The 26329-nt window shown below is 42.1% G+C and overlaps 1 protein-coding gene across 1 annotated transcript in view; it reads left to right on the top strand.

The window, feature by feature from the left end:
* DNAH11 (dynein axonemal heavy chain 11) overlaps window positions 1–26329 on the top strand; it is a 420238-nt gene that overhangs the window by 162552 nt on the left and 231357 nt on the right. Inside the window, exons 33-37 of the mRNA XM_082257534.1 lie at window positions 411–571; window positions 2893–3049; window positions 3133–3278; window positions 3379–3495; window positions 8666–8804. Of these exons, the coding sequence (XP_082113660.1) occupies window positions 411–571; window positions 2893–3049; window positions 3133–3278; window positions 3379–3495; window positions 8666–8804 (720 nt within the window). The remainder of the gene's footprint in view (window positions 1–410; window positions 572–2892; window positions 3050–3132; window positions 3279–3378; window positions 3496–8665; window positions 8805–26329) is intronic.

Below are 26329 nucleotides of genomic sequence, written 5' to 3'. Positions count from 1 at the left end.
CTTCTACAACATATACCATGCATGTGCTGTGTAGAGGGATACAAGTCCTAAGCTCTCCCTCAGAGTGGCTGGTAAGGTTCAGAAAATAACACGTAATGAGTGTCTTGAGTGCCCTCTTTAGTGTATCTGTACCACGGAAATCTTATTAACTGCATGCACATAGGTTTGATAGAGTCCCTACCAATTTTAGGACATCTTCTCAACCTGTCTGAGAAGCATTTCTAGATCACAAATTTAGGTTCATCTGGATCATATTATTATTAGGCCTGCGACTGTAAGTAGAATGCAGGTTAACTTTCCTACTAGGTTTAATTTAATGTTTGCTACCACTGAAGATGGCAGTTTTGTTCATATTTTAGCTCTTTTGTAGTGATGGCATCTTGTAGTAATTGCAACTTATTTCCTCCCAGGTAAACAACGTTCAAGATTTTGCTTGGTTGTCTCAGCTGAGGCATCGCTGGGATGACAAAATGAAGCACTGTTTTGCCAACATATGTGATGCTCAGTTCCAGTATTCATATGAGTACTTAGGAAATACACCCAGGCTGGTCATTACACCTCTGACTGACAGGTGAGTCAATGTATTGTATAGTGAACCCAACTTTACCGCCGATTTCGACCATGGGCCCGGCTAATGTCGTTGGAGCTGAAACAAAAACTTTTACCGTTTCAACTAAAGTGTATACTTGTATGGTATAATCGAAACTAAAAGAATATTCTGTCTTATATGATTTTATTGTTATCGAATGATCACTACAAACATGGAAACGATCATATAAACAAGTTTATTCTATCAGTTAGTGGACAATTTGCTTTCGAACAACGAATGATCGTTCAGTCTGCAAACGGCCGAAATTCTGTGTATGGCCAGCATTATTCAATAAATCAAAGCAAATAGTAATAATGATTGACAAAGTGCAGTCATTCCCAGCTGCCAGTCTAATATCAGATTGCTGTAGCCAGAAGGTGAAGGTGAATTTTGGTTGCTGGCTTTGGATTACTGTTCTACACCTTAGTGAATAAACTGTTCTCACTACTATATTGTGCTATATCCTGGCCAGGCAAAGAAGGTAGGCACATGCAAAGGATATCATTATTTAATGGACATTATATCAGATGTCCAATTCTAACAACGTCCTTCTTTGCTAACCTCATACGCTATTTATTTAAATGACAGTCTGACAGTTTCCTAATAATGCACTATGCTGCATACATGAAAATATTTTAGGCTGCAGCCTTTTTGGTGCATCTAAAGCCCACTTTTTTTTAGTTTTTATAGTAGATGGAATAGTTAAAACTTCACTTCCTAAAATAGAGACACAAAAGAAAGTTAGAGGAAATCTCTTCAAACTGAGGGGACCTGTAGTTGTCTAAACTTCCTCACTTCATCCAAGGGTAAACAAAAACTATTTGGTTTTGCCTTCAGATGCACTTTAAGAGCCCATTTACTCAGCAATGGACAGCTCCTGCACACTAAACTGCGGAGGTTTAACATGTGGCAGCTAACTATTTTAGCTGCAGTGAGCTGGCAGTAGGGGGCGGTGTGATGGGCGTTTCATCGCTTCACATAGCTCTCTCTTTTTTTTTTTGCACTAACTTTATTTTAAATGCAAAAAATCTCCAATTAATTTAAGTCACTGTAGAAATATCATTAATCCAACCACCCCGCACCTTTTCAAATTTAGATTGTACCCCTGTACTGAGATATGTAGCTTTGTACAATGGTAAGACAATATTTACCAATGCCTTTCAGGCCATGATGGTAGGGACCACCAGTTTCTTCCATGAGAGAATTAATATTTTACGTGCATAAAACAGCAGGGTGTGTAGCATACAGATCACTTTTTTGGGTGCTGACGGCTCTACCAGGCCCAATAAACAAACTGCTATAGAAGGTGTAATGTTAATCATTGTAACCAACTGAACACAATCCATAACCTTTGACCAGAACTGTTTAATGGGTGTGAAATGGCAGAAAATGTGCAGAAGATCCACCCCAGGGGCAGCACAGCACCAAATGTTCAAGAGATGTGTGGGAAAAATTATTGCAAGTTTAGCTGGAGAGTGTAATAAATTCTATGGAGAAACTTAAATTGTATCAGATGATCCCATGCTGACAGCAGCCTAGAAAAGGTAGAGCTCTATACGTCATGCCAGTCATCACTATCAAGCTGTGGAAAGTCTGACAACCATGCAGTGCGACAAGAGACCAAAACTTGGGTTAAATCTATGAATACTTGTTTTAAATAGTTGATAAGGGATAGATTTAGCAAGGTCTTTATCTTTAAGTAAGGATTCCAGATCACTAACCCTCACACTCCAAGCTGGAAGATCCAAATGGGGCAGAAAAAGTGTGCCTAAACTGGAGTTAGCAAAATAGGTGCGAGTTAGGAAGCCGGTATCGGGGTTTAAGTACCTCAAATATCAACAGCACCCCATTACCAAATACCGAACCCACTGTCTTGATTCCTTATCTCATCCAAATGATTGGGTCAGGGTAAGAAAATAACTGAGTCAGCTGAGGATTATGCTACAATGGCATATACACCACACTGTCTTGGATTTCAGCTCTCCTGGTTATTTCTAACGCTCTAATAACAGATCGCATAGACCCAGTGAGCGGATTCAATTCACTTTAAACAGTATTTTTATATAGTAGAGTTGGCTTTTCACATTAATAAAAATCTATTCTACAATATAGTTCTAACAAGTGAGGCCATTTTTCATAAATTATCTGATTGATATTCCATGGCTCAAAACGCATGCCATGTAAATGTAATTTGTAACCATATCTGATGTCTGACAACTATTTTGGTGCCTGCTATAAACTGAGATCTCTTATGTATGAGTTTGACACAGTCCCTAATCCTTGGTTTCCTTGCTTCTTGTTAGGTGTTACATAACTCTGACCCAGTCTCTCCACCTGACTATGAGTGGAGCTCCTGCAGGCCCAGCTGGAACAGGCAAAACCGAAACCACTAAAGACTTAGGGCGGGCGCTTGGGGTGATGGTATATGTATTCAACTGCTCTGAACAGATGGATTATAAAGTAAGTGAAATGGCAAATTCACAATCTGCGCTTCCTAAAACATTCCTTCTCACACTGTGGCCTCATCGTAATTTGTCTTGTAGTCTGTAGGAAATATTTATAAAGGTCTGGCGCAGACAGGAGCCTGGGGATGCTTTGATGAATTTAACAGAATTGCAGTGGAAGTTCTGTCAGTGGTTGCCGTACAAGTGAAAAGTATTCAAGATGCCATTCGCAACAAGAAAAAGAGGCAAGTCGCGCTTCTATCCAGAAATGATAACTTACATCAAATCAAAATGTAATCTTTTGCCAGGAACGCATTTCATGGCTTGTCCCTCTCCACCTGACAGATTTCTATTCCTCGGAGAAAACATCACATTGAAGCCATCAGTGGGAATATTTATCACGATGAATCCTGGCTATGCCGGCCGCACAGAACTGCCAGAGAATCTCAAGGCTCTTTTTAGGCAAGCAGCTGGAGCGCTATCGCCACCTACTGTTACTCATACTAGTTGCTTTTTTATTTTCAATACTGCGAATATAATCGTTTCCAGGAAAGGCTCTGTAACTTAAAAAAAAAAAGGGGGGGGGGTTTGTTATATCTATCTATCTATCTATCTATCTATCTATCTATCTATCTATCTATCTATCTATCTATCTATCTATCTATCTATCTGATGTTCTTAAAAACACCCCAAAAATGCTTGTGTTGCAAAGTCACCCAGTGTTGGAGGAATTTGTATAAGGAGCAGACAAATAAAGAGACCTTATCTCTATGGTTAAATCTATTTGATTATAGACAAAAAATGCAGCGCTCATAGAATAACATATGGTGTAAATGAATATATGAAAGTCCACTTCAAGCTGTCGAAATGAGTTGTATGATCATTGTGAGAGCGGTGTGTGACCATTGTGAGAGCGGTGGTCATACCCATCTGGTAAGAGGCCAGCAGGCTACTTTGTGTGTGGTGGAGGTCTTCACTGTCCCTGTGATTTCATAGATGGATTGTCACACGTTAAGGGTGTTGTCGGTGGACTTTACAACTCATTTCGTCAGCTTGAAGTGGACTTTCATATATTCATTTACACCATATGTTATTCTATGAGCGCTGCATTTTTTGTCTATAGTTTTTTATCACATTGTGGTTAATGCTGGCTGCTAATCTTTGAGAGCGCGGATATTCAAGAAATCTATTTGATTGTTGGAATTACAATAAAACACCATATAATATGAAAAAAAAACTCAATGATAACTGTGAAAACCTCTAAAACATGGGCCTACAGGTGTGCCTCATATGTGGCCTAATACCTAGGCTACCTGTGCTGGTAATTGAATGTCTTGTGGTTGTTTTCCTGTATTAAAATGAAAACTTGCCCTATAATTTGATTAAAAAAAAAAAAAAAAAATGATTTTGGTCCCATGTGAAACATCCTATATTCAGTGCAATCCCTCTGCTTCATACCCTTCCTCTTGTTTCTCATTTTTTATTGTGAGAATACATGCTAACAAATCTATGCTGTACCATTTTTTTCAAGAACCTATATGTATTTTCAACACTTTAGTAAATTATAGATAATAACTAAAACACCATATAACACCATATAACACTTTTCATAGTTACTCTTCTCACCATTGACAGCTTTATCTAGAATGAATTATATGTGACACACCTTTCCCGAAGAAGTAGCAAGTAGCCACAAAATACATTACAAGGTGTTTTAACCTAACTAAAACAATAAAATAGATTATAACTTGTACACAAGATCTTTTTAATTGTCTGCTCCATACGTAATATCAAGCAATGACAGGCACCTGTGGAAAATACACGTTTTGTGACCTTTTATTACACATCTCCTATCCTACCAACCACTCCTGATACAGCCCATCCAGAGGGACTAAGGTCTGGTTCTCCCTATGCATTATGACCATTCACCAAAAGAAAGATCTGCATGGAGACAGAGATGGTCTCCACATGCTTGATGACAGGTTGTATACAATTTTCATGGTTTACTGCAACCTATCCAGATGTAAGTAATTAATAATTATTTCATTATTTTCCTGTTTGTGGCAATGGAAAACAGAGAAACAACACTATATAGGGTTCTCCTGTGTCTCTCCCGCTCTCCATTTTTTCTACGAATGACCACAATACAGATGTGTCTATCGATCTATCCGATCTAGTAACCTAATGTAACCTAAATATTGTGAACAAATGCCAAATATGTATATTTGCTTTTCATTCATTGATGTAAATTTATAAAAATACACCTTGAGGGTTCTATAGGGCTACATGCACGTGGGTGCTTTGGCCCATTGGCATCAAATCTTGGTGTTTTCTGGCACCAGGATGTTTCAACCATTTAGGTAAAAACAGAGGCTTTAGTTGGAAGTATTGCATGCATCAGTGACACTGCCACATCAAGGCACCTCCTGATAAGTGCGGTGCCTAACTAAACTATAGGTGTTTCTCAACTATGGGACATATACAGTGGGTACGGAAAGTATTCAGACCCCCTTAAATTTTTCACTCTTTGTTTTATTGCAGCCATTTGCTAAAATCATTTAGGTTCATTCTTCTTCCTCGTGAATGTACACATAGCACCCCATACTGACAGAAAAACACAGAATTGTTGACATTGTTGCAGATTTATTAAAAAAGAAAAACTGAAATATCACATGGTCCTAAGTATTCAGACCCTTTGCTCAGTATTTAGTAGAAGCCCCCTTTTGATCTAATACAGCCAGGAGTCTTTTTGGGAAAGATGCAACAAGTCTTTCACACCTGGATTTGGGGATCCTCTGCCATTCCTCCTTGCAGATCCTCTCCAGTTCTGTCAGTTTGGATGGTAAACGTTGGTGGACAGCCATTTTTAGGTCTCTCCAGAGATACTCAATTGGGTTTAAGTCAGGGCTCTGGCTGGGCCATTCAAGAACAGTCACGGAGTTGTTGTGAAGCCACTCCTTCGTTATTTTAGCTGTGTGCTTAGGGTCATTGTCTTGTTAGAAGGTAAACCTTCGGCCCAGTCTGAGGTCCAGAGCACTCTGGAGAAGGTTTTTGTCCAGGATATCCCTGTACTTGGCCGCATTCATCTTTCCCTCGATTGCAACCAGTCGTCCTGTCCCTGCAGCTGAAAAACACCCCCACAGCATGATGCTGCCACCATCATGCTTCACTGTTGGGACTGTATTGGACAGGTGATGAGCAGTGCCTGGTTTTCTCCACACATACCGCTTAGAATTAAGGCCAAAAAGTTCTATTTTGGTCTCATCAGACCAGAGAATCTTATTTCTCACCATCTTGGAGTCCTTCAGGTGTTTTTTTAGCAAACTCCATGCGGGCTTTCATGTGTCTTACACTGAAGAGAGGCTTCCGTCGGGCCACTCTGCCATAAAGCCCCGACTGGTGGGGGGGCTGCAGTGATGGTTGACTTTCTACAACTTTCTCCCATCTCCTGACTGCATCTCTGGAGCTCAGCCACAGTGATCTTTGGGTTCTTCTTTACCTCTCTCACCAAGGCTCTTCTCCCCCGATAGCTCAGTTTGGCCGGACGGCCAGCTCTAGGAAGGGTTCTGGTCGTCCCAAACGTCTTTCATTTGAGGATTATGGAGGCCACTGTGCTCTTAGGAACCTTAAGTGCAGCAGAAATCTTTTTGTAACCTTGGCCAGATCTGTGCCTTGCCACAATTCTGTCTCTGAGCTCTTCAGGCAGTTCCTTTGACCTCATGATTCTCATTTGCTCTGACATGCATTGTGATCTGGAAGGTCTTATATAGACAGGTGTGTGGCTTTCCTAATCAAGTCCAATCAGTATAATCAAACACAGCTGGACTCAAATGAAGGTGTAGAACCATCTCAAGGATGATCAGAAGAAATGGAAAGCACCTGAGGTAAATATATGAGTGTCACAGCAAAGGGTCTGAATACTTAGGACCATGTGATATTTCAGTTTTTCTTTTTTAATAAATCTGCAACAATGTCAACAATTCTGTGTTTTTCTGTCAGTATGGGGTGCTATGTGTACATTCATGAGGAAGAAGAATGAACCTAAATGATTTTAGCAAATGGCTGCAATATAACAAAGAGTGAAAAATTTAAGGGGGTCTGAATACTTTCCGTACCCACTGTATATAACAATGCACAGAGCAGACTCACCTGGAGGCAGCCCTTTCCTTCTCAAAGGTACAGTAACACATTCAAGGCCAGGAGGGAAGAGGAAAGTGCTGGCTGCTGGAAGAGTGAGTGGTAAGGTAAGTAAAACTGCTTGGGTAAGGTGCCATAGACAAAAACAAGCAATTAAAGCTTACACTGTGGGGGAAAGGGGGGAAGATAGGGGTAGAAGCTCCACTGCATGGGTAATTTTGTCAGCTCAAAAGTGTAAAGTTCACCTTTTCACAAAAAAAGATAAAAGAAGACCCTACACCCTCACCCCAGTCCCAACTGCACTTACCTCCGTAGGTGGTTATCTGTCACTGCCAACATAGCCGGCCCGGTGCAGCAATTCAGGGATTTTAAAGCAACACTCTTCTTCCCCTTCTTAAGGCTTCCAGGATGAAACAGAGTGATTTCGATTGGTCAGTTGAAATTGCTCTGATCTGTCCTGGAAGCCCTAAGGAAAGAAGGGGAAGAATAGTGGGGCTTTCAAATACCCAGACTGATGCCCCGGCTGCATTAGCAATGACAGATGATCACCCATGTAGGTCAGTGCAGAGGGGACCAGGGGGTGTGTGGGGTGTTCACCTTTTCATTGTTTTGTGAAAAGGTGAATTTACACTTTACGCTTTGAACCTCTTGTGCTGATAGCTGTCATTGCTAATGGCTGATAATCTTCAGCACTGGCCATCATGCATAAAATGCAGACTGGTGTAGTTGGGGAGCAGTAACTTTTGTGGGGTTAATGCTTCAAAAAAAAGTGTAACACCTACAGTACATTTGAGTACCAGCAGAGCTAGGATTGTGGCACTTTGGGTTCAGTTAGGTATAAGTTAAAAGTCCTTTTTAAATGGGTTTTGTTTGTTGTAGTAGCGTATATTGTTTCCCAGTTGTTTCACAGTAATTGGCAGCTAGCTTTCAGTGCATAAAATATTTTATGCTAAAATCATGCATAAATACTGTATATTGAGCAGCATAGATTAGCAAAAGTTCACATTCTACTCATTGTGCCAATGTTAATGATTTAACAATAGAGTGATAATATTCTTATAGTAATGAGAGATTCTCATAAAAAAGTGGATGCTGTGGGTATTGAACTTCCCCGTTCTATTTCTGTTTATTAGAAACTTACAGATGTAATCTTCCATATAATAAATGACAGGTACAAATATGGAAGACAAAATCCAATTATGAGTCTTTACTTGTGTCGCTGCTCTATGAAAGCTGTCATTCATTGCTCAGAGAGAAGTGTAATTATAACAGAGGCAACAATAAAGTGACTCAGCACCTAACAGGCTGCACTTTACATTCCTATCACTAAAGACAGGAAGAAACTCATATTCAATATTACAGGTATATAAAAAAAAGAAAAGGTAGAATATTTAGGATCTTAATTATTTTCTTCAGTAAAAATGATTCAGTATTAACACAAATTTACATTGGGACTGAGATACCATTGATGCCCTTGGTATGTATCTTCTTCTAGGCCTTGTGCCATGGTGGTGCCAGACATAGAGTTGATCTGTGAAATTATGCTGATCGCTGAAGGCTTTCTTGATGCCCGTCCACTGGCAAGAAAATTTATTACGCTGTACACGCTGTGCAAGGAGCTGCTTTCTAAACAGGTACATCTTCATACTGTGATCTACAGATTTCCTGTTGTCTGTACAGTTAAAGCATTTGTTACCCCAACATTTCATATTCCTGATATGTGCCTGCTATACCATGTAGTTATATGAAAAAGTATCCTGTTCTCTTTGCATTGCTTCCTTTGTGTGAAATCCCTGGTGTTCCTGCCAGTTCTTCTGCTTTCCTATCAAAAACTGACCAAACTAAGCAGGAGAACACACCATGATCAGTTCTCTAGCTCTGCTGGGAGCTCAGCCTCTTCTCCTCCAATGAGCAGTCGTGTCCTGACATGCCTCCCCTGAACAGCCTATCACTGGGAAGTTTGGTGTGCTGTTGCTTCTCCTCCCCCACCTCTTATGCAGCTGAGAACAGAGGGAATTTTATCACATAAAAAAAGGAGGAACAAAAGGTTTTTATTGTTTTTTTATATCTATGCACAAATGTTTTGTCTTTAATTTCTATTTTAAACTCAATAGGTTGTTTGTACAAGGTGATCCTTTACAATCACTTTACTGTTGTCCTATGTTCTGCTGTATGTGTATAGTTAGATCCATCCAAGAAAAATCAGAGTTCTGGCCTTTACTTATAAAAAAAAAAAGCCATATATACAGTGTCATATTATGGCCGCGTGGGTTGAGGTTTTGTGGCGTGTCGTGCAGGCAGTCACACATATGTGCCAGTTTTTGTATTGTGTTGTTGCAACATGAGTTTTTTGGAGTGTTGACTGTATACACGGTTTATAACAGCCCCTTACTTTATGATTTTCTTATGGAGCTTCAGCTCCCCCCACCAAAAAATGGAAAAGTCAGCAGCTACAAATACTGTAGCTGCTGACTTTAAATATTAGGACACTTGACCGGTGTCCATGGATCCCGCACTGTCGGCACCCCTAGCTGGTTTTTCAATCGGCTCTCGGGTGCTACCACCGCCGCCATTCTTTGTAAGGGAAGGAGGAGGGGGCTGAACTTCCGGGGATGGGTATCTGTCAAAAACGGGTTCCCTGCTTTCCCCTGAATGGCACCAAATGTGACAGCAGAGAGGGGATGGAAGAAATCAAGCGGCGCTTCTGTTTTAAGTATAAATGGCAACGTATAAATGGCAGTGTATGTGTATATGTGTAATATATATAATATAATACAGACACATACAGCATGTTACTGTTTGCTGAGTTAACACATGTAATTACAAACACAAAGGTGTGAATCTAGCCCAGAAATATACACTTTTATTATTGAACTGTCTGGCCAATGTATATGTGAAGTCACATGCACTTGCAACAGTGGACTCCATGAACAAAGTATCTGTGCAATCACATACACAAATGAATCAGCTGGAATCCCTGCATCAGTCAGAACATATTCTTTTCAAACTTATCCCAGATCAGATGATGGCTACTATTACTCTGTGCATATGATGCATTTTAATTTGTGTTTAATCAAACCAATATACAATTCCATGTCCTTTTCAGATTGTAATTTTATACAAATGGACACCTCAATGAGAAATAAAACTATACAAGGCCTTTAAAAAAAAAAAAAGCCATATATAAAATGAGAAAATACTTCTACAGATAACTTCTTACAATATGAAAGCTGAAGTTTAATCTGTTTATATTTTTCCTTCCCTGTATCGTTCTTACCCCCTCATCAACATAATACCATTTTAATTACCTACCTTTTTTTCCAAAAACATTTTTATTGAAAAATATGAATGGTGTACAATACAGGAGTATAAACAGGCATGGAATATATTCAAATACAACTTATGAACATTAACAAAGAACATCAAATGTCAACAAGTTTAAGGGATTGCGAGTTCTAGTGGTAGCAAATACACGGGCAGTCAATTACAATCAAGTGGAGTATATTACTCTGGGTACCTACCTTTTTTAAACCCAGTGATATCATCATTGGGCCACTGTGCTTCTCTATGCATGCAAGGAGATCATGGTAAGTGGGAGTGGCTGACAGGGTACTGAACATTTCACAGCAACCTGCCTTAGTACTCCTCTCAAGAGCTCTCAGCCCTGATACAAGCAGTGAGCTGGTTCTTGGGTAGAATTAGTATTTATCTTCCGCATGTAATGCTGATCCTACATTACTGAAAGAACTGGAATCCAATGAATGGAAAAGGGAAGGCCAAGAGCAATCAGACCGGGCAGCAAAGGGCTAGGTGATGCTGGATGTCTTCCAGCTAGGACATGAGGCAAGCTCTGTTTAAATTACTGCGGCTTCTACTACACACTGTGTGAAACTCACAGTGTGCAATGCAATCAGGGTAAGCAAATTCAGTATGAGAGAGGATCCTGTACAACTATGAAAGATGGAAGATAGGACTGGAGTTCAGCTTTAGGCTCCTATCCACAGTCTGCTCAGACCTCATCTCACACAGATACTGATTTTACAAGCATTGCCTTGTTATGCTAAGCTGCAATTCCCTGAAGAATCTGACAGTCCCATCAATAAGGAGCCAGTTAGAAGCTAGGTTATGAATCATGGCATTACATGGATCAGCCTAGGTCTTAAAGCGGAACTAAACTCTGGTTTAAAAAAATATATTCTTTTCAAATATGTATTCCTAACTCAAAAAGTAACTTCCATTTGGGCTTAAAGTGCCTCCTCCAACTCTCCAAATTCCTTTTTTTTGTGATGCAACTTCCTGTTCCTGAACATTCTCTATGGTCCTTGAGTAGGTAAGACTCTAGAGCAGGGATCCTCAAACTACGGCCCTCCAGCTGTTGCGTAACTACAGCAGACATCCCAACCTGCAAAAACTCATTTCAGGGAGGTCGCACCGACGCACCCCCCCCCCCCCGCGCGTGCGCACGATGCCCTTCCCACGCAAGCACGCCCCCCCCCCCCCCCCCCCCCCGCACTAATTTAACACAACTAGAGGATGATCAAATTAAATGAAATCAGTATACAGAGGTCTACTTGCTGAGAGATATTAAAGGAGCACTCTAACCACCATGACCACTTCAGTGATTTGAAGTGGTCATGGTGGTAGGAGTCAGAAACACTGCACATGCTGGGATATTTCCAGTTATGTGCTGGGAATAGTTGCACCCCTAGCACATGTGACTTAGGCAGCCAGAAAATGTCATGTCCTTTTTTTATACATGTATGAACAAGGACATGACATGTTATGACAGAACACAACTAGTTATTAAAAAACTATTTGCAACAATTTACACACACTAATGCACATACCCTTTCTACTTATTTTGCAGACTGCTGGTGGGTACTGATGGCGGTTACTGCTGGCGGTTACTTCTGGTGGGTAGTGCCCTGTGCAACCTACCTCTGTGCCCACCAGTGCTTTGCCTAGCTTACCCTCTGCCCACCTGTATCCTCTTAGCTTATGCTGTGCCCACCCTGCGCCATTGTGTGCTCTCTGTACCTTACCCTGTGCCCACCCTTTCTACATACCCGCTGTGCTCTCTCTACCTTATCTTGTGCCCACCCTGCCCCTGTGACCACCTGTGCGCTAAGCACCTTACCTCATGCCCTCCTTAACTAGTACTCACCCTCCCCATGTGCCCTCTGCACTTTACCTTGTGCCAATCTGTGCTCTCTCCCACTGCACATAGGCCCACCCTACCCCATGTGCCCTCTCCTCCTTACTGTGCCCTCCCCAACCTTACCCTGTGCCCACTCCTGTCCCCTCAGGGCTGGAAGTGAGTGCAAGCTCTTGTACCCAGGCTCTATAGGGCTCCCAGCTGGCCATGCTCAGATCAGACATGCCCCTCCCAGCACAGAGCTGGCTGTTTGTGTAATAGTAGACTCCTTCTGGAGTCTGGACCAAGTCTCCCCCTCAATAAGGCTTTGTGTCATATACGTGCAGCATGATCATGTGACAGACAAGCCACGCTAATGCACTGTGGCCACTAGAGGGCGACGGTAGCAAATGACAGTGCTGATTCCAGACGTGATAGACGATGTGTGTCCCCGGAGGTGGACTCCTCCTCTCCTCCATCCATCCATCACACAGAAACCCGGCAGACAACCCGAGTCTCTTGCGGAAGGCGGGAGATTGTATGGCACTTGCGGGTGTCCGTGAGCCGCCGACCAAAGGCGGGAGACTCCCGCAAGTCGCGGGAGACTTGGGATGTCTGCTACTGGTCCCATGAGGCATTGTAAAACTCTGACATTCACAGGCATGACAAGGCATGATGGGAATTGTAGTCCATGGTAAAGATTGTATGAGGTATTAGTTGTTGGGTTTACATACACTTTTACTTTTTCCCCATGGAAGTCTCTTAGGCTTCATTCACACTTGTACGACTCTAAAGTTGCGCCGACTTTGGAGTGCAACTTTGACGCAACTATGGATGGGTGCAACTTGGATATGACTTTGGCTTTGACCAGTGATAATGGACAACTGTTGCACATAAGTTGCATTGTATAAAATTCTGGTATGACTTTCATGCAACTTCTGAGAGGTAACGCTGAGGTCTATGGCCGTCAAGTTGCATGAAAGTCGAACGAAAGTAGTGCATGACCTACTTCGAAGTTGCTGTAATCTTAAGTCACACATATATGAATGGGTATTACTGGAAAACATGGGGGAACAACTTGTTATGCAACTTTGATGTCCAAAGTTGCACGACAAGTTGCTCAAGTGTGAATGGAGCCTTATTCAGCAGTAGAAAGACCGTCTATAAGCTCAAGCAGTTGGCAGGGCAACAACTGTCACATTTCAGATGAGCTCTGATTCAGACAAAGTGAATGCTAAGGGGCAAGTATGAATCATTCATTAGTAGGCCTGCACAGTTATATTAATTAAAGTATTACTAAACCAAGGACCCTGCATTCACTATATCTGGTCTCCCACAGTACACAGAGCATGGAAATGTAAAACTTTTAGTAAATATAAACTGCTAAATACCTTTTCTCATCAGCAGTACACAGAAGTCTTGTGATTTCTATCAATGTCCAGCCGAGCACTGGTTAAAGCTTTTAGGAGGAGTTTTCATTCTCCTCTGATTGTTCTGTGAGGCTACAGAACCCCTGACCCTCTGTCTGGACAGTGCTGATTGGCTCTGTGGTGATCACATGCACCCTCCCAAGAAAAGAAAAAAGTCTCTAGCCACACCAAACTAAGCATGTGCAGAGTGCCCCCAATGCACTGTTCTATGAGCAGATGGATTGGGGACTGTGGAAGAAGGGAAGGATCGGAGAAGGCAAACAGCCTTTTTGCACAATGCACAGGATTAACCCCTTAGGTTCCACAGTGAGTAAAACAAGCATGCTTTACTGCATATACAGACTGATTTTACTGTTGTGGGTTTAATAACACTTTAACCACTTGCCGACTGCCACTATGTAGAACCGTTGATCACTGTTTCTACAGCTCAACAGACAGCCAATCACAGTTAGAATCACGCCCCTAGGGACAAACACAGCCCCTCCCTCTCAAATAAAGTTAACCCCTTCACTACCAGTGTAATTTTGCAGTAACAGTGCATATGTATAGCACTGATTACTGCAGTAATGTCACTGGTAACCCCAAAAGTGTAAAAAATGTCAGTCAAGGGTCCGATCTGTCCGCCGCAATGTCGCAGGACCGCAAAAAAAATCGCAGATCGCCGCCATTACGCGTTAATAAAAAAAAAAAAAAATGACAAAAATCTTTCCCTTTGTTAGTAAACGTTAAAAAATTTTGATTTTTACTTTTTTTTTGGGGGGGGAATTTCATATAAAAAAATTTGAAAAATATTGTTATTTTTTGCAAAATTGATGCTCTTTTTTTGTTTATAGCGCATGATCAAAAAATCGCACAGGTGATCAAATACCACCAAAAGAAAGCTCTGTTTGTTAAAAAAAAAGGACGTCAAATTCGTTTAGGTACAGCGTCACACGACCGCGCAATTGTCCGTTAAAGTCACGCAGTGCCGAATCGCAAAATACCCCCTGGTCAGGAAGGGGGTAAAATCTTCCGCGGCTTAAGTGGTTAAAGCAGTATTAAACCCAAAATCATGCATTTCTTATATTGCAGCATACCAATTCTTAGATGTGATGGCTGCATTAGATTTTTTTTTTTTTTTTTTTTTTGGCTTTCGTTTTTTTATCTGGTGATCCAGCCAGATAGTCTGTTGTTTTTTTCCAAATATATCCGAAAGAACAAATGCTCTTTCGGATATATCTCTTTACAGAGATGAGACAAACCATTTAAAGGGATTGTAAAGGCAGAAGGTCTTTTTATCTTAATGCATTATATGCACTAAGATAAAAAAAAAACCTTCTGTGTGCAGCAGCCCCCCTAATACTTACCTGAGCCCGTCTTTATCCAGCGATGTTGCAGGAGTGCCTAAACTGCCTGGGACTCCCCTCCTCATTGGCTGAGACAGCAGTGCAGCGCGGTTGGCGCCCGCTGCTGTCAATCAAAATATTTCGCCAATCAGGAAAGAGAGGGAGCGGGGCCGGGTCACTGAATAAACACAAGGAGCTCTGACTTGGCATGGGTGCCCCCATAGTGAGCTGTTTGCTGTGGGGGCACTCAATGCGAGGGAGGGGCCAGGAGCACCGAAGAGGGACCCGAGAAGAGGAGGATCCGAGCCACTCTGTGCAAAACCAACTGCACAGAGCAGGTAAGTATAACATGTTTGTTATTTAAAAAAAAAAATTAGACTTTACAATTACTTTAACACTGACAGGCGTGCTTACAATTATAAACTATTATTTATTCATGTAAAACTTTAATCCCAAAATGAAATATAAATGTTTTCTGTAACTGATTATAAAGTGTTAGCTTTAGATTGGCTTCAATTTGGCAGTGTATCTAAATCTGCTAGTACAATTAAAACTCCTCTACCTCTAGACTAACAATACTGCTGTCTGCTGTGCCTCCTGTGTTCATTCATCCAGAGTGGAGTCACTCCAATCAGGGCCGGATTAAGAGCATCATGGGCTTGGTGCTGAGGATTTTGAAGGGCCTTAAGGGCCGTGCCTTGGCATGCACCCAGAGGAGGAAGGGTGCAGCCATGCATGCCTAATTCAACATGGGATGCTGTCTCTGAAGCCCATAAACACATCCATGCATCGGCAACTGTCCCTCCTTGTCCGGCCTTCGTGCTGTGTGGGGAGGTTCTGAGGGAGCTGCCTGGGGAAGCGAGCATAGAAGCCAGACTTCTGTGTTTACAAGTGACAGAAGAGCGGTAACAGTGAATATGGCCAACCCGGGGCCTATATTAAGGTAGGGGCCTGGAGCTGCAGCTCCAATAGCCCCTATGTTAATCTGGCCCTGACTCCAATACAGGAGGAGTGTTACTGGTCAGATTACCAGGGGAAAAAAAGCCTAAAAAAAGAAAATAAATGCACCCACCACATCCATTGATTGGTAAGCTGAAATATATTACATTTTTGGATTTGGATTTATTACAGCTTTAAAACCTAAATATTCAGCCTATTACATAAGCCCAGTCATGACTAGTCCTCTTTTTAAGCATAGTTAATGAAAAAAACTTTTCATTGGTGCTACAATATATGTGCAATTATTTCCAATTCTGTTATTCACACATTTTGCCCGCAATCGTTGGAGTAGATAATTGTACTTTAAGAAAACCGCGTCATTAGCTACTAGTCAGAACATGTTCTCGTTAGAATTAGTTAGTGCTTTGTTTCTGTGTCATAGGTAATAAGCACCTTGTATTACAATACAATACAGACATTCCGACATAAGACAGGCAATTTATAATAAAATATACTATACCGTTTATTACAATGGCTGCCTTAAGGCATAGAGATGACATGTATGCCATCTGCTAGCATATTATCGGTTTTCAATCTGTAACAATTACAGAATAATTAAACTTTCTCTTACAGTTTTAGGTAATGGAAGGACAGACATTTGGAACACTTTTATGACTTGTTTGAAAAACATGGTTTTATATTTTTATTAATATATCAGTTAGTCATCAGGCTGATCATTTAATTTGTAGTATTTCTGGAGAGATTGTGAAATATGAAAAAATGAATTATTAGCAAACAGGCAATTTCTATCTTTTATAAAGAACAGCACATTTGGAAAATATTATTTACAAACAAATGTGTAGATGAAGGGAAAAATGTGGTATTTTTTTTTCCGTCTCATATTTGCTCTTTGTTCACATTGTTGTCACCTTTGAGTCAAGGGTAACTGTGTCTGGGAAGGAGGGGGATCTGGTCGGAGGCATTTTTAGTGCTATAGTGTAATGACCTCTTGTAGGTCGGCTTTGCGCAGGTCATTTGAAGCTGGTGAAACTGTGCTAACGTTTGTTTGTTAGCATGGTCTTTTCCTTGGCAGCATGGCTGCCCCCTAAAGAAAACACTCTGTCTGGCTTCGTACAGCCCTCATGGTACTTTAACTAGCCACATGCAGTTCTCATAGAAATCTGCAGTAACATGCCGCTCTTATAGCTTGCCCTCTTGCAAGGTACAACTCTCAGGGTACTCTCTGGGTACTCTCTCGGGAAAGGTATAGCTCTCAAGCTACCACCTCTAGTAAGGTGCAGCTCTCAGGGTATTCTCTCTGGTAAGGTATAGCTCTTAAGGTAAACTCACTAGTAAGGTATAGCTCTCACAATACTCTCTCTTGTAAGCTGGAGCTCTCAAAGTACTCCCAAGTACTCTCTCTAATAAGAAACAGGGCACTCTCTCTGGTAAGTTACAGCTCACAGGATACCCTCTTTAGTAAGGTATAGCTCTCTGGGTGCTCTCTAAAGTAAGGTGCAGCTCTCAAGGTACTCTCTTGTATGGTGCAGCTCTCTGGGTACCCTCCCTGGTAAGGTGCAGCTCTGAGTAAGATACAGTGCTCAGAGAACTCTCTCTAGTAAGGTATAGCTCTCAAGAGTACTCTCTATAGTAAGGTGCAGCTATCTAGTTAATCTTTCTAGTAAGCTGCAGCTTTCAGGTTACTCTTTGAAGTAGGACGTAGCTCTCAAATACTCTCTCTGATAAGGTGTTCACAGGTGTCTCTGGTAAGATACAGCTTTCAGGGTACACTCTGTGGTAGGGTACAGCTCTTGGGGTACTTTCTCTGGTAAGGTCAAGCTCTCAGGGTACACTCTATGGTAAGATACATCTCTCAGAGTACTCTTCAGGAAAAGGTGCCGTTCCCTGCGTACTCTCTGTGGTAGGGTACAGCTCTTGGGGTGCTCTCTCTGGTAAGGTGAAGCTCTCGGGGTACTCTCTGGTAAGGCAGAGCTCTCAGGGTACTCTCTATGGTAAGATACAGTTCTCAGGGTACTCTGTGGTAGGGTATAGCTCTCAGGATACTCTTTGGTAAGGGACAACACTCCAGGTACTCTCTAACGCTCTGCTATTGCTAGCAAAAGACATCAGTTATTTACTAATTTTAAGTTTCAACAGACACCAGGAAGTTTGTTTTGCATACATTTATATTTGGAATAGAAAGCTCAAGTTGATCAGAATTTTACCCTACAGCAACTATGAACAGTACTGATAATGGTAAATTCAATATACACTGCTCAAAAAAATAAATAAATAAAGGAACACTTTTTAATCATAGTATTGCATCAAGTCAAGTAAACTCCTAGGATATTGAGCTGGTCAGTTTAGTAGAAGAGGGGGTTGTTATTCAGTTTCTGCTGCTTTGGTGCTAATGAAATTAACAGGTGCACTAGATGGGCAACTATGAGAAGACCCCCAAAACAGGAATGGTTTTACAGGTGTCCATTGACAATTGGACCCTGTGCTCACTGTCCGGCACCGTGGAGCTCAATTGGCATTTGCCATTGAACACCAGAATTGGCAGGTCCGACACTAGTGCCTTGTGCTTTTCACAGATGAGAGCAGGTTCACCCTGAGCACATGTGACAGACATGAAAGGGTCTGGAGAAGCCATGGAGAACATTATGCTGCCTGTAACATCGTTCAGCATGACTGGTTTAGTGGTGGGTCAGTGATGGTCTGGGGAGGCATAGCCACGGAGGAACGCACAGACCTCTACAATCTAGACAATGACAACCTGACTGCCATTGGGTATCATGATGAAATTCTTGGACCCATTGTCAGATGCTAGGCTGGTGCAGTGGGTCCTGGGTTCCTCCTGGTGTATGACGATGCCTGGCCTAATGTGGGGAGAGTATGCAGCCAGTTCCTGGAGGATGAAGGAATTGATAGCATTTAATGGCCCCCAGAATCGCCTGACCTAAATCCAATAGAACACCTCTGGGACATTATGTTTCGGCCCATCCGACGCCACCAGGTTGCACCTCAGTCTTTTCAGGAGCTCAGTGATGCCCTGAACCAGATCTAGGAGAAAATACCCCAGAACACTATCCATTGTCACATTAGGAGCATGCCCCGACTTTGTCAGGCATGCATACAAGCACGATGGGGCCATACAAACTATTGAGTACCATTTTGAGTTGCTGCAATGAAATTTCAGCAAAATGAATAACCTGCTGCGTCATTTTTTTATTTACATTTTCGGGGTGTCTTTGAATTCAGCCCTCTGTAGGTTGATAATTTTCATTTTAATTAAATGATGTGGCATCCTTTCATTCCTAACACATTACCCAGTCCATATCAGTATAGGTATCTAGCATGATATTTTTCCCCCTTGAGATCTGATGTTTTCAAAGTGTTCCTTTAATTTTTTTGAGCAGTGTATATTTCCTAAAAAATAACACTCACTGTTTAAAAGACTATTGAAGGTTATTGGAAGAGATATAGCTTGAGGTCATTGTAGCCGTATTAGTGCACTTGCGACAGAGACAATTGAGTACTGTCCGTGATACTTTTTTTATTTGCACTAACATACAATTTTCCAGGACAAGCTTTCGGGGTATGTCCCCTTCATCAAGTACTGCTTGGATCTGATGAAGGGGACATACCCCGAAAAGCTTGTCCTGAAAAATTGTATGTTAGTGCAAATAAAAAAAGTATCACGGACAGTACTCAATTGTCTCTGGAAGAGATATAGGAAAGAACAAGTTAAAAATTTCCAGCAGGAACTTTTTACTTTAAGCCACGCCATTGATTTTCCTAAATAATTATTAGAGATGGGCCGAACACCCCACAGAAACCCCAATAAATTCTATGGGACCCAAACTTAAAAAATCACAAGTCCCCATTTTGAAGGCTTATATGCAAGTTATTGGCCCTATGGGGGCCTGCGTACTGTGTCAATGCAAAAAAAAAAGTTTTTAAAAAAGATCGTTTTTGAAGGAGCAGCAATTTTAAAGATGCTTAAAGTGTAACAATAAAAATGAAAAATTCCTGTAAAGAGTAACTCCAATTTTCTTGAGAAAAAAACATAAAAATGTATATTGCAAGGATTTTAACCACTTTAGCCCCGGAGGATTTGGCTGCTCAATGACCAGGCCCTATTTTGCGATTCGGTACTGCGTGACTTTAACGGACAATTGCGCGGTCGTGCGACGAAATTGACGTCCTTTTTTTCCCACAAACAGAACTTTCTTTCGCTGGTATTTGATCACCTGTGCGATTTTTATTTTTTGCGCTATAAACAAAAAAAGAGCAACAATTTTGAAAAAATAACAATATTTTTCAAATTTTTTTATATGAAATTCTCAAAAAAAAATGTAAAAATCTAAATTTTTTAACAATTTAGGGCAATTTTCTGCTACATATTTTTGGTAAAAAAATCGCAATAAGCGTATTTTGATTGGTTTGTGCAAATGTTATTGCATTTACTAACTACAGGAAAGATTTATGTCATTTCTATTGTTTTTTTTTTTTTTTACTATTAATGGCGGCGATCTGTGATTTTTTTTTTTGCGGGGCTGCGACATTGCGGCGGACGGATCGGACGACCCCTAACTGACATTTTTTACACTTTTGGGGGTACCAGTGACATTACTACAGTATTCAGTGCTATAAATATGCACTGTTACTGTCAAAATGACACTGGCAGGGAAGGGGTTAACATTATTGGTGATCAAGGGGTTAAGTGTGAGCCTAGGGGCATGATTCTAACTGTCAGGGGGCGTGGCTTGTTAGATCATCAACAGAGACATGCGATCCTATACAGCAGGATCGCATAGCCTCTGTAATGATCTAAGGGAGAATGACAGACGGCTGTGTTTACATCAGACGTCTGTCTTTCTCCCTCAGCTGCGGGAGATCGCGAGTGGCCGGCGGCCCAGCTGACGAGCGGGAGCACACCTCCGGCGGTGCGCGATCGCCCCCTAGCTCTTCCCAGGCTAGCGCCGTACATGTACGACGCTTTGCCAGGGAGAGCCGACCTGCCGCTGTACAACTGCGGCGGCTGGTCGGCAAGTGGTTAACAAACATTGTTGCAGATTCCTACCTTTTGTTATTATGAAGAAATCCCTGTGTTTTTGTGCTCTTGTGGGAAAGTAAGTCTAATGGAAGTGGTTTCATAATTATCATTCAACTGTGCACATGCAGGGCACTAATGCGGAAAGCTGCTGGGCTTGCATCCCTTTAGCCGTGTTCCTATTGGGAGTATCTCACCAAAAACAAAAATTTTGTTTAAGGGGATGCCTGAAATCTGACTTGCATGTTAGTGCTGACTTCTGGGAAAATCGGTGAGCCAATCACACAAGCAGGAAATTATGTTTCTGGGGGACGTTCTGTACACATTCTGTGTACAGAATACCTCCAGGTAGCCATGTTACAGTGCATTTTCAGAAAATGACAGTGGCTGCAGATTGAAAAGGAAAGGTAATTTTAATAACATTCAATTACAATATGACTTGTATCGCAATTGTATACACTATATATATATATATATATTTTTTTTTTTAATTTGCAATTTTTTTTTCCCACCGAAAGTGAAGTTACCCTTTAAATATAGTGCCTGGGGGGTCATCTTAGTCTGCCTGTAAAGTGACGCATTTGTACAGTGTATAGAACATGCTGCAGTAAAGTTGACATTTATAAATAAAAAAAATTACATTTAAATTTTCCCTGCAAGCTTTCTTTATTTTTTAAATAACGGCTTGGGGAGCCAGTTTGTATGATGAGGCCACAATTAGTGCACTTGGAACAAGATTAGAGATTTTTTGGCAGACTTTGGATGGAAATAACAAAGTTTTGCACCACAATGAGCAAGCCTTATGTGAAGAAGCCAAATTATAGTACACTCAGGCCAAGATTACTAATTTTTTTTTTTTTATTTTTAGCTAAAGTCCGCTGTCTCTTTTGCAGACTTTGGATAGAAGTAACAAGTGTGGACAAATTGGTCTTTGGGTGTTGGTGGTGCCTTCACACCATAACCCTATAGAGGGACTCTTGATGAAAGCAAGAATTGACCTTGCTGTAAAAAATGTAAATTGAATTTATATGCATCGGTCAAACCGGTGTGGAAAAATTAGCTCCTGGGTGTTAATTGCGCCCATGAAACCTATACCAAAAAATTATTTCAAGATAAATTCAACACCCACAACTCTAGGCAGTCTTAGACAGTCTTGCAGAGATTTGAGATCCGAAAAAAAACACTTATTCAGCAACATCTGCACCAGGGGCTTGATAGCTGCTGCTAATCCGGGACTGATTCATTTTGACAAATGTCAACCAGTCAATAGAGTCTGTGGACAGATGAACTCTTTCATCTGTCGCGAAACCTCCGGCAGGACTGAATGCTCGTTTGGAAAGAACGCTGGGTACAGGGCAGCCCAGCAGCTCAATTGCACACTGGGCAAGTTCTTGCCAGTGGTCTTGCACATAGGTGTTCGCATTTGGCGAATCTTTGTATGCACGCACGCATTCCTGCGCACGTATTATATAAATTATGTAAATAAGTTGCGCTAAATGTGATCTATGGAGGTATAAAGTCCACAAAGTCCCAACATTGATGACAGATGACAATATCCTGGGTATGATCCTAAACCGGGCTCCCTTAGGAGTGTACGCTTACCAGATTAAGGTAAGAATGAAGTGGATGTGCTCTTATGTCTTGTCACCTTGATAGAAGATCCAGGAGCATGTGAGCAATGGACTCAGAGGTCAATGGATCATGAAAAAAATGTAAACAAACGCAATAGCGTAAAACCCAACGACTGAGTATATTATCACCTTGAGTGTGACTTAAAATATGAAAATTGGAATGTGTATAATAGAGCTACCACTAAGATAGCTAGTAAAAATGAGTGTAGTAAAAGAAAAATTGAAGAAATATAAGACCCCTACCAAACCAGATAAGGGTAGGTGCAAAAATATATTCCAGTTAAGAGTTGCCTCTTACCAGACGACAATGATAGAAAGCCCAAGTGAAAGATGACAATATTGAAGATATGTGTTGGATCATCACCAGCTAGATCAGCCTCTTACCGAATAGAAATTAAAGGCAAGTGTATAAGATCAATCCAATGTGAAACAGGATGCAATGCCAGAAAAACACCAGTAGGGGTCTCCTCTTACCAGATATTAAACTCAGCGAAGCTTGTATGAGAATCAATAGGCAGGATCCAAACATAGAATATGGGATAGGTCCTCGCAATCGACCATAGATTCACCAATAATTAGATGTCTTGTATTCAGCATAAACATAGGCATACGAATTCCTGCAAAGGCTTGCGGCCGGCTGCAGCACGGACCGCAAGTTGTGTGTGACGTGTGCGCCTCCTAATCTGACCGGTTTCTTCCCATAGGACTTCTACTGAGACAGGAGTGCATGCACATTCACCTGTTACTGGAATGTCCCTGACAGATCCTTTCGCATGCTTTGAAGAATGAGGGAGCCCATGCACCGTAAGTTTGCGGAGGCATGAGAAGCAGAGTCCTCGGGGTCAGTGAGGATTACAGTATCTTGAACTGCCTCCTCCCACCTACCTACTACTTGAAGTTTCTGGGGACTGAGAACATTCTCTTAAGGTTTGACATATGCCTCCAAAACTGCCAGAATCCTCCTCCACCTCCCTCTCCTCTTGTGTGTTCTGTGGCGTTGCAAGAATGGTGTCTGCATAAAGCAGGCCTTAAAGAAAGAAGTCCTCCTCTTCCTCCTGCTGCTCTGCCTCAAGTGCCCTGTCCATAGTGCCACACAGAGTATGCTCCAGCCCAAACACAAGTACAGTGCATGTATACTTTATCAGCAGCCATGGGTGTGGGGAAAAAAAAGCAGAGCTACCCTGAGCCTGTCCTTGTGCCATACTCACACAGGCACTCGTTGATGGCCCTCTGCTACAGGTGTAGCCACTGCAGCATTGCCAAATTTGAGTTCCACCTGGTGGGCATGTCACAAATCAAGCGGTTTGTGGGCAAGTGAAATTCCCGCTGAATTTCAGCCAACACTGGCTGTGTATGACCACCTGAAATAGCTATAGGCTCTTCTGGTCTGCCTTAGAAGATCTTGCAACCCTGGGTACCTGTTTAGGAAACACTGCACCACCAAATTGAGGACATGTGCCAAGGATGGTACGTGTCAACTTTCCCTGTCAAAGGGCGGACAGAAGGTTAGTGCCATTATCGCACACCACTATTCCTGGCTCAAGCTGCTATAGCGTGAACCACCTCTGGGCCTGCCCCTGCAGAGCTGAAAGAATCTCTGCTTCAGCGTGGCTCCTGTTACCTAAGCAGACCTGCTAAAGCACTTCATGGCATCTTTTAGCCTGACTCATTGAATAGCCCCTTGAATGCTTAGGGGGTACTGTTCGTTTATAGGACAATTCAGCGGAGGAGGGCATGGAGGAGGAGGGAGTGGAGCTGACAGATCTCGCATCATCACCACCAGCTGTATGGAGACATGGAGGAAAAACAAGCTCCAGCACTGAGTCCTTTCCAGCATCCTTCCTAGTTGCATTCAGAGTTACCCAGTGTGCTGTGAACTAAATATATCATGCCTGACCATGCTTGCTGGACCATGTGTCAGCAGTAATGTGAACCTTGCTGCTGAGAGCCTTGCCCAATGATGCCAAAACATTGCCTTCCACTTGATGGTACAGAGCTGGAATGGCCGTACGTGAAAAGAAATAACGACTGGGAACCTGCCATTGTGGTATAGCACATTCTGCAAATTCACAGAAGGGGGCAGAATCCATCAGACAGAAAGGCATGAGTTGTAAAGCCAGCAATTTGGACACGCTGGAATTTAAATGCTGGGCATGTGAGTGGCAGGGAGTGTATATTTTTTCTGTTGTTGATGATGCAGCAGCTGGAGCAGAGAAATTTGCCTGCTATACTCTATAGCTGGTGGTGTGCTGTTGGCAGACATGTTGCAAGGACCTTTGATACCCTTTTCTATACCATCATCCCTGTCAGCGGAAGTGGGGGTAGACACGAAAGGTCAGGAGTGAGGAGGAGAAGAATTGTGTCCATATTATGTGGCTTTCAGGTGCTCTTGCCAACGGGCTGAGTTGTGGGAGTTTAAATGCTTTGTCAAGCATGTGGTACCCAAATGGCTGGTGTTTTTTCCATGCTTGATCTGCTTGCAGCAGAGATTGCAAATTTCAACAGTGCAATCGGCAGCACATGTGCTAAAAAAGGCCCAGGCAGCTGAGCTGTGGGAAGTAGGCTCTCCACAATCTTATGGAATAGGGTGACTGCTCGCTACTCTTCCATGATGGCTGCCTCTAGAGGACATCCTTCCTCATTGGGGTTGTGCCTCCCTCCTCAGCTCTATCTGGCACCCAAATCACATCAGTGACCTCATCATCATCATCCCCTCCATCCTCATCATCACTGGAGCCAACTTGGCAATATGATGCGGCTGGGGAACATGACTGCCAATTTGTTGTTTATCAGTGTCCCCCCTCCCCGTAGGCTCATGTTTCTCCCTTCCTCAACATCACAATCAAGTAATGCTTGCGAAACCTCAATAAGCAAATGGCTGACGCTGTGTTCAAATAATTCAATTGACACCTCCATGCATGATGCTGGGGCTATGGCAGGAGTAGCTGTGGACAGGTAGGCAGAATAAGCAGCTCTGGCAGCTGCAGTGGACTGCACCACTAGTGTCAGCTTGGGTTAGAGGATGAGGAGGATGAGGATGGTTTAATAAGCCAGTCCACCACCACCTCTGCATTGCAATGCTTGGATAGCACGAGCAACATCGCTAAACAGAGACAAACGTGCCCCGCCTGAGGACGGACCATGTTCACCTTTGCCTCTAGACACAGTTGCTGCTGGCCCCCTCATAGTGCCATGGGAACATCAGCCTCTCATTGTTGGCCTGCCAGACATGATGGGGTCTTATTAACCAAATGTAATAGAAACTGGGAAATGTGTGATTGGATGCACTACATAGTATTAAAAATGGAGTTTAGTGCACTTTAAATTGAGGACTGCCGCTGTAAAAAAAAAACTACAAAAAAAAAAAATTAAATCACAAAAAAGATGAACACCAGCATTGCAGTCAGAAAAACTGCTGCTGACAAAAAAAAACAAAAACGTAGCAGTCAAAAAAAGAAAGGGGGGTAAACAGCACTGTATACAGCACTAAATGTTATGTAATGCTGTGTTAAACACCGCACTACACTATCACACTATACTGATACACTGTACTCACACTATACTGACACACTACACTATACTGAAACACTATACTAACACTACACTATACTGGCACACTATACTCACACTACACTAAACCTCTA

This window comes from Pelophylax lessonae (assembly GCF_965119305.1).
Source record: "Pelophylax lessonae genome assembly, chromosome: 5".
In the NCBI taxonomy this organism is placed as follows: domain Eukaryota; kingdom Metazoa; phylum Chordata; class Amphibia; order Anura; family Ranidae; genus Pelophylax; species Pelophylax lessonae.
Note: the sequence above shows the minus strand (reverse complement) of the source record. Positions and strands in the feature narration are given on the sequence as shown.